We start from the raw sequence: 9,200 nt of genomic DNA, 5'->3' as shown, positions 1-9,200 counted from the left end.
GCCGCCGGGGGCTCGGGCGGCGCGGGGGCCGCGGCGGGCGGCGTGGGAAGGTTCCCGCTCGGCGGGCGCCATCTTGGGGGAGTGGGCGGGGCGGGCGTGCGTGGCTGAGCCGAAGACGGGCCTCCTTCCCCTCTTCCGCGTGGGAAACGTGGCTCCGGCGGGTTTGTGATGTCCCGAGCACCGACGCCGGCTCCCGGGGATCTTCTAGCCTAAGCTCCTAGCACAGGGGCGGTGGCTAGTGCGTGTTGGAGGACGGAGCGAGCGAATGAATGAATGAATGAATGAATGAATGAATGAATGAATGAATGAACGAACGAACGAACGTTCGAATGAACGTACGAACGTACGAACGTACGAACGTACGATGGATGGGAACCGACCTTCTTTTCCCAGCCCTTAATCTCTCTCGTACCTTCCCAGGCTAGGGGTCGACCCTCTGGAAAGGGAGGGCGGGCAGTAGATGCCTGCCCCGTCTACACCGCGTGTCAGAGGGGCGCAGGCTCCAAACCTTGAGCGGCCAAGTGTAAGCACCAACTTTACCGGCCCACTAACTTCGATTTTTTGGCTTTCTTTTAGAAAAGCACAGAATACTTGTTCTCCATAAGCTTTTTCTCAAAAAAGACATATTCGTCGTAGAAAATAAAGAGGTATATATATATATATATAATTGGGCAGATATCTACTGAACAGGGGCCAGGGACTGTGCCAGGCCCTGGCGAGCCAGCAATCAACGAGATGGGCACAAATCAAGGGAGACACACGTGTTTAGATGCTTATGAGTATTTGTCGCACGAAAAGCAACTGTTTAAAACGTTTTTGTTAATTCCTTTGAAACTAACAATAATGAACTCATTATGCGTAAACATAAAATTTCATACACCAGACTTGAGGGTGGGGAAAAGCTTACCAGAAGAAATTATTTCTGCTCTTCCAGTGACCTTTGGATTCTAAATATAGCAGTTGCACATGGGCTCTAGAAAATCCTAACTCCCCAAATACCAGCTGTGAGAACATGGTTTCAACCATAACAGTGATTTTTAAATAATAGCTTGGGTTAGGGTGAGTTTCCCCCCCCCATTACATTTGTTTTTCACGAAGTTCTTGTGCTGTTGGGGACTATCGGAGAACTGAACGTGCATGGGTTTTTATAATATAGATAATGGGAGGTTTATTAGGCTTACTTATTTAAGCATTGCTAAATATTTCTTCCTGGATCCCAAAATAGTGTACAGCTGTTTTCAGCAATGTGTTCTTGGGCTCCTGTTTCATTCCTGAGTGAGTTCACAGCATAGATGATAATATGCTACAAAGCCCTACTACTGCACGTGACCCTCTGAATGCCTGCTGTATCCACAGGCCCCTCTGAACAGGTGGCCAAAATGGTTCCTTACGTCTGGGTCCCATATGACCCAGCCAGCGTGGCCCACAGGCTGCCCAGAGGCCCGTGAGGCGACCTGGCAGAGTAGCCCTGCTTTCTAGACTGAATTAGGCTGTATAAGCCACTAAGCCTCTCCCAGGGACAGGACTGAGTAGGGAACAGGCAGGGACATAGGGTAACACACAGGTCAGGAGGCCCACATGGAGAAGGTGACGGCACAGGGGCCTGGTGTGGAGAAGCCGAGGCAGTGACAGAGGCTCGCTGAGTCCTCATGATAAGTGAGGCAGTCGTGCCAGGAGCCACACACACCTGTACCTATGGTGGCGTTCTGTTCGACCCTGAGACTGTCGTTTCGTTTTGTTGTAACCACGCCGTTGTCTCTATGAGGCCGTTCCTGTTTGTTCTTATTTCCCCGTGCGCTCGTAGAATGAACTCCCTCGTAACTGTCAGCTGTAAGCATCTCTGTCTTTGTAACCCGTCTTTTTCAAGATTTTTTTTTGCAAGGCGTAGAAACACTCAAGGTAACAAAAAACATATGTATTACGATTCGGAGGGGAAGTCCTGAAATCCTAGGACGGGCATGTAGATGGGTTCTCATGAGGGGCTGCTGGACCCAGGGAGCTGAGCCAGTTCTCAGGACCCAGCCAGCCAGCCTCTCTCTGAATATCTTCTTCCATCTTTCTCTCTTTGACCTCCGGTAGGGGCGATCTATGCTATACTCCTGGCCTACTAGGGCATGGCCTTCTTGGTGGATAAAAACACATTAACTTGTAAAAGCAGACTGCTCAGCCAGAGAAGTCCCCTACCTGGCTTAGGAACTCTGGAAAATTACTGAACTCTATCAAACTATATACATATTTTAAAGGCCTATTCAAGCTAACTCTGTTCAGGAATGTTCCCGTCCCTGCTTCCTGTAATCTCAACATGTGGTGGAAATAAAAGCAACTCCTTCTGACAAGAAGATGGATTCCTGACCGAAGGTGGTTGAACCTGCAGAAATTCTTTGAACCCAGATTTGCTACCTTCGATGGGTGTTAACATGTTTTCTAGCACTTTCAGCTTCAATGACAAAGACTTACCCGTGGCACATATTGGTTAGACCTAAGTTTGAGACTTTGTTTTCCTGCTTTGTAGTGTATTATTATGGTCCTTTATTTGAAGTCTTGGGGAAGGGCAGACCCTGAGCAAAATTGTTTGTATTCTGAAGTATACAGAATTTGTTTTTCATGTACCGGAACGTTTTTCCCATTTAGGACCCTCTCCAGAGAAGTGGAGTCTTCCATAGTAACATTCCTGTCACCACAGTAGGCAGTGTGGTTATTGGGACCTACTTATAAGGTCAGCTCTGATAAGGATGATCTGTTTAAAAAAGAGAGAGGGAGAGACCACGCCCTCCAAAAAAAATCAAAACAAAGCCATGGATTTTAACCTCAACCCCCCAACTCTGGATGGGGGTGTGATGCTCTATAAAACCATTTAGGGAATTATTTTATATCTGATCCCTAAGCCATCCCTGAACTACTAAGAGTGAGGAAAATGAAAGTTCTTTGAGTTCTAGTTTTATCAACTGTTAAACAGCTTTCCTGGCTTTTGTTATCTGGTACTTTTATCAGTTATTTCTAAACTGCAATGTTTAGAAGAGTAAAGACATAGTTTTTACTCAAAAGTGAGGAAATAGTAAAATATCTGGGAGTTTTGTGACTTGAAAATAACTTGTTTTGTTATTAAAATGGTTCTCAGTTATATTTCTTCAGAACTATTGTTTTTTTCCTTATTTTTATTTTGTTTATGTTTATTTATTTATTTGAGAGGAAGAGAGACAGAATCCCAAGGAGGCTTCACAGTGTCAGCACAGAGCCCCTCATGGGGCTTGAACTCATGGACCACAAGATTCTGACCTGAGTCGAAATCAGGAGGCAGACGCTTAATCTACTGAGCCCCTGTCAGAACTATTGTTTTTAAAATATAAACTTACACGAAGTCATTTAAAACTTCATTTGATATTTATTAATTTCCCACCACTTATTACAATGTCCAGCTTAACACTAACACAATATTGGCACGCCCACGTTAGGTAAAACAATGCTACACAAATGTAAAGTTTAGTGTTAATACATATCCGCCACATCATCAGCAGAAGTTCACAACTACACAAGCCATTTAAAGAAACCTCAAAACCACTAAAAGCACACTCTGAAATCAAGTTTTTGGAAGTACAAATTTAACTATAGCGCCAAACATATACTTTAATTTGCCCCAAGAAAACATTTTGTAAAACCACAAATCTGAATTTGACACGTCTGTTGACAACAGTTTGTTGCAAGTAACAATTATTAAGTATAGCTTTTAGTGTTAGCGAGTAGGAGCAGAGGATAGAAAATCAGAACCTTATATCTGATTTCCAAGGGCAGAGATTAATCAGGCCATGCTCTTACAGGACTGGGGCACCCATTGAGTTTAAAGAAATAAAGCAGGAAGATGATGTGGTAACCGTTGCCCAGGTGTGAAGGATTTCATGTGGTACTTCTCCATTTTTTAGAAAGAGGGCACTGCTTACCAGAGCGACATGAATTCCCTTATAGGAAGAATTTCAGACACAGGCAGGTTCACAGGTCTTTCCCCAGGGGTCCTTCTCTGGGGCCTTCCAATGACAATAAACACGTCCACTTACTCTGCCTGTGAATAAGGCAAGTTCTTCACAATAGTTGTGAAAGACAACTTTGCTCCATTGCCGATCAATGCTGGTTGTGAGTAGAACTAGTAAGTGTTGACCCAGTCAAACCCCCGCCTCTAGATCCTTACGTTATACTCACTGGCCCCAAAACATTTTCACTGAAATTGCAGAGCTTTAACTATGATAAGACAGAGATTAATGGAAAAGAGCAGTCGAAAAAACCTGTGAAGCTTTATGTTTTAGGACTTTGTTTCTCACAAAAACTGCAGATGCTTTATCTCTACCTGATCCCCTTTTCATAAACAAAACAGAATCTCTAGATTTTCACCACGTAATGACACAAACACCGTGTTATGCAAATCACAGGAGCATATGAGAAATTAGAAGCCTAGATGTGACGGGAACACATTAGATTTTTCCAGTGTCATTGTGTTTATTTCACCTTCTCTCCCATTCGAGCTCCCGTAGGACCTGCTGATGTACAAACGTGCCTTTTGACACCTAGTGTGGCTTCATTTTATTTAGAAAGCCCAGTAACGTTCACGTTTGTACGTTGAGAAAAAAAATCATGGTTTGTCTTTTACTTTATTAGGATCTTTCACTCCTAAGATTTCAGCACAATTTGCAAACAACAAAAATCCTGACACCACCCACCTCCTCACAGCTCAGAGTCGGATTCACATGCTGGGAGGAAAAATACCATTTTTAATTGAAAAGCTAGACTCTGTCATCTTCCTTCCTCACACTACCCCCAGAGAACAAGGTCACACTAATTTCAGACAACTGCGAGCTCCCAGCGCCTGGGACCCTTCCCACCACTGCCAGGTTAAGAGGGGTATCAGCTAGAGAGGGGCCACGCACCTTCGCCTTGCAGCAGAATAGCTGAGCTTTGAAATGCTGCTGGAAGGTTTTGCTCAGCCAGTAAAGAGCGAAGGGGTTTACACAAGAATTGCTGAAAGCCAGAACCCGAGAGAAAATGGTGATAATAAAATGAATGGCAGAGGGATCCACGTAGGTTTGGTAAGTGAATGAATGGTAGAGGTACAGGAGGTGATTCGGCAACCAGCAGAGAGCAAACAGAGCCACCAGCACCAGGACAGTTTTGGCAATTCTCTTCCGGGATTCAATCTGTGGTTGGGGGGTGGGGGAAGACCACAGAAAAACTCATTTAGTAGCTGGCAGAAATTTTTAAAAATCCATCCTCTGGATTTACATAGAAATTAACAGTTAACAGACTGACATCCCTTTGAGCATACATTTGTGAAATAAGGCATAGGTTGGGGTATGTGGAAGGCAGCCCGTGCCTATAGAATATGGCCAGTTAATTGGCATGGTAACTCAGAATCTTGGTCTCATTAGCTCTAACTTAGAGACTCCCAGCCCTGGTTTTGAGATGCTCTAGGACGCCTCCAATTAGCTCAAGGAGTGTTGTGAAATTCTTGAAATTTTAACTTCATTAAAAACAGAGAGACGTTCTATGAAACTGCTTTCCCTGCATCTGCAGAGGCTGGCTAGGCTGGAATATTCGTCCAGGGTGTGTGAAAGTTGCCACGTTGGTACCAGAAATTATTCAGAATCTATAGGAATTCTGACCGTTCAGTCAAAGCAACGAAAACCAATGTGTCATCCTACCTCTTCCTGTGAAAAGTATCCTGCCTACACCTGTTGATGAGAGAAATGAATCAGGTTCGGTGCCTATGGTCACAGCAAAGAGAACCCTTTGCACGGGCGCCCGAAATGTAACTTTAGCCTCCTGAGCACCGCTGTGGAAGCAAGGGCATGGACTGGTCAGGAAGTCCTCCCACCCAAGAAAAATCGTCGTTTTAAATCAAATGGAACAACGTTTTGGCAACATTCTTTTTGCTCTGTTCCTCTTTATGGGAGGGGGGCGCACCTGGCTCTTGCAAGGGTCTTAATCAAGCCTCCATGAGTCACTGTGTTCTTTTGCCTCTGGCACTTACCTCATCCCTTGAGCCCTCAGTTTGCTCCTCTGGGTGCAAGTGGTTTGCATTGAATAACGTTAGGGCTTCTTGCTTCACTTCATAGTCTCCCCTAGTGTGCTGTTCCTCACTATCCCATGGTGTAAATTGTTTTGACTGTTCCCAACTTCAGCTGTCCCCTTTCTAATAATAGCAGTCCTACCACTTATTGAATGCTTACTATTCACCAGGAACTATGCTGAGTATTTCATACACATCGCCCAGTCCCCATCTTCATTTTACAGACAAGGAAACTGAGAGGCTCAGAGAGGTGAAGTAACTTGCCCAAGATGGCACAGCTAGTATGCGATAGAGCCAGAATGAAATCCTGGGTCTGACCGCCTCCGGAGCCCGTGACCGTAACAAAACTACTGTACTGCCATTGACCTTATTGGTCACAGGTGCAAAAGTAGGAATTTCATTTCTAAACTCATGCACTGAGTCCTGATTCATACATACCTGCTTGTGGGCATGGCTTTGTTCCTCAGTCGGCATGTTCAAGGTGCTTTTGTAAAGGGTCCTAGCAATCAGAGAATAATAGACAGAGATAATGGAGAGTGGAATAATGTAGAACACTAAGAAGCACAGCAGAGAGTGTATCTCTTGCATGAGCTTCTCAGAAACAGGATAGGAGGTACACGTTTCAAGGGACACATTTTTGTTGGGATCTTGCAAATCATACACATCGGAAAATATTGCCTCTGGCAGAGCAATTATCATAGACACGATCCAGATACAGCCAGCTTTGGCACAGGTCTTCAGGATAGCATTGGAGGGCTGTCGTTCTAGGGGCTTCACAACTGCCTTGTATCTAGAAACACACAACAACAGGCAAAGGTCAAAATAAATATCACAACTACAGAATCTTAGGGCTAGAAGTGATCTTAGGGGTCGTCCAGTCCTGCCTTCTATCCACATGTATAGAACTAAGTCAACATTAAGCAACTGAATTAGTTATGATTTCAGTAACTAATACACAATATATCTCAGTATTTTATGCCAATCATCTTTTCTCTTATTCACTAATAGGAAATATTTCAGATTTGCAATTTTATAATTTTGTGTGTAGATCCCCTATGGAGGATGAATACATTGTTTCCAGCATTTCTTTGGATGACTGAGAGTAATTCATTACCTGTATATTACGTTACATGTTTTAAAAGATTTCCTTTTTGTTTAAGTGACTGATGTTAAACCTAATTCTCCTTCCTTTGTGAGTGAGCAGGCATCAACCTTCCCAGAAAAGAATTCCATGAGTTTATGCAGTAAATACAAGAGGGTTAATTTCTTCCCTGTTCATACGTGCTAATTTGTTGCTCGAGCCGATCTGTAGGTAGATTTAGAGCAAGGCAAGGGTGAAATTGGACACCCCGTGCCCATGCAAAGATGTCTTTATGCTGTCAAATTCACCTTAAAATCTACAGCCTTTAAGCAAATCTGCCTCAAGTAGAATATAAAAAACAGTCAAAGCAAAAATCCATAAAAGACACAGGGAAAGCTTTTCCTCCTCTCAGATTCCAGAATCCGAAGAAACTATTCCTTCTGGGGCTCCCAGGCATTGATTACTTACAGACTTCTTGCAGGCTTTTTAAAGCATCACTTTTAACGTTTGGAGCCTCAAAATTTTTTTTCATGCTTTCACATTTATTCTACAATAGGAACACAGACAAACACAGTACTTCTACTGAAAATATCCTAACGGAGCGTGAAAACCCGGACTGCCAGAGGTTCTTACACACTTTATTCATAGAGCTCTAAAAGTCAACCGGATTAATTTATTTCTCCGGAAACAAGAATGTCATTGAATGTCTACAGAGAAAACAAATACATTAGGTGGTGGCATTATATTAACTTACCAGGCAACTGAAAACCTCACCGTTTTTCTGCCATTGGCTAATTTGATGAATTTCAAGTAAATTACATGCATGTTATCTTTTTACCATTCTTCCGGTAGACATTACTGTGTATGCGGTCAATTTCACACCTATGCTGATGTTTTAATGTTGACCATATTGCACCACTAGGCTGCACTAATGCATAAAGCATGAATTGTTTTTCTTTTCCACCTCGAACCATTTGCCTTACTTAATAAATAAACTGAATGGGGTGGGGGGAGAAACACACACGATTCAGTATTCTTTCAAGCAAACAATTACACTTCAAAGAGAATAAATTATTCCTAAACCATACAATTTAGCCTTTTCTCCGCTGCTCACCCAGGAATTTTAACCTTCTTACACGAACTTTTATTTTAACCCCCCCCCCATTTTCCAATCTTACATCTAGGTTATTACGGACCGTAAGAAAAGCCGAACGGTAGCCGGTAAATGCTAAGTACAAGCTTTCCTTTCTTTCTTCCTTCCTTTTTTTTTGTGCCTACTTTCACATCCTAGCAAATAAAACCGACAAGAGAAACCCACCTGTCAGCGCTGAGAATTGTTAACGTGAACACTGAAACACCAACAGTAGTGAGCCGGATGAAAGAAAGCACCTTACAGCCAATTCTTCCGAACAGCCACCCGTCCCCAAGGTAGTGTGTTGCATCCACCGGCACACAAGTTAACAGAAGTAACAGATCTCCGAAAGCCAGGCTGGTGATGAAAATATTTGGAACTGTTTGCATGGATTTCATCTTGAAAAAGACTTTGATGAGAATAGCATTTCCAAGGATGCCCACTGAAATGATCACAGCATAAGTGATGTAGATGGCACATAACGCTTCTATTCCTGGAGAGTTGTCTCCGATCCGTCCTTTATTTGTGGTATCACTTGGAACGGCAGAGCTTGATGATTCTGTGTCATTTGTGATTGGAATTAAAGTCTTATTAGGTGACTGAAGCTCTCTTTGAGACATTTCTTCTGAGGACTCTGCCTTGAATGTTTCTTCTGCTCAGTTTAAATGTAGTTGATTGTCACGTCTAATGCCTACGTCTAGTAACGAGATGGTAGAGCAGAGCAGAATGGCAAGCAAATTCAAGATACCCGGATACTCCTTTCCTTCAGTTGTTCTGTGTCTCCCAGCATGCTTGGCTAAATGCTTACAGATCTGGCATTGAAGGGTGGGAGGTGGAGGAGTTTTATTGGCGTTTACAGATCTGGCATTGAAGGGTGGGAGGTGGAGGAGTTTTATTGGCGTTTACAGATCTGGCATTGAAGGGTGGGAGGTGGA

General features: G+C 43.4%; 1 protein-coding gene across 1 annotated transcript; it reads right to left on the bottom strand.

Annotated features, from left to right (window-relative positions):
• Positions 1-4,769: 4,769 nt before the first annotated feature.
• BRS3 (bombesin receptor subtype 3) lies at positions 4,770-8,885 on the bottom strand. The gene is made up of 3 exons (XM_029931062.1): positions 8,452-8,885; positions 6,491-6,842; positions 4,770-5,180 (listed from the first exon to the last, which is right to left on the bottom strand). The coding sequence occupies exons 1-3, from the start codon at positions 8,883-8,885 to the stop codon at positions 4,770-4,772; spliced, it is 1,197 nt and encodes a 398-aa protein (XP_029786922.1).
• Positions 8,886-9,200: the final 315 nt, after the last annotated feature.

This window comes from Suricata suricatta, chromosome X (assembly GCF_006229205.1).
Source record: "Suricata suricatta isolate VVHF042 chromosome X, meerkat_22Aug2017_6uvM2_HiC, whole genome shotgun sequence".
Lineage (NCBI taxonomy): Eukaryota > Metazoa > Chordata > Mammalia > Carnivora > Herpestidae > Suricata > Suricata suricatta.
Note: the sequence above shows the minus strand (reverse complement) of the source record. Positions and strands in the feature narration are given on the sequence as shown.

What these genes read in the sequence shown, in the direction of transcription:
- BRS3 (XM_029931062.1), bottom strand. Translation starts at nt 8,885, where the DNA reads ATGTCTCAAAGAGAGCTTCAGTCACCTAATAAGACTTTAATTCCAATC. An exon ending in ACAATTCTCAGCGCTGACAG is followed by an intron (nt 6,843 to 8,451) that starts GTGGGTTTCTCT and finishes GTGTGTTTCTAG; the next exon opens with ATACAAGGCAGTTGTGAAGC. An exon ending in AAAGCCATGCCCACAAGCAG is followed by an intron (nt 5,181 to 6,490) that starts GTATGTATGAAT and finishes CCCCAACCACAG; the next exon opens with ATTGAATCCCGGAAGAGAAT.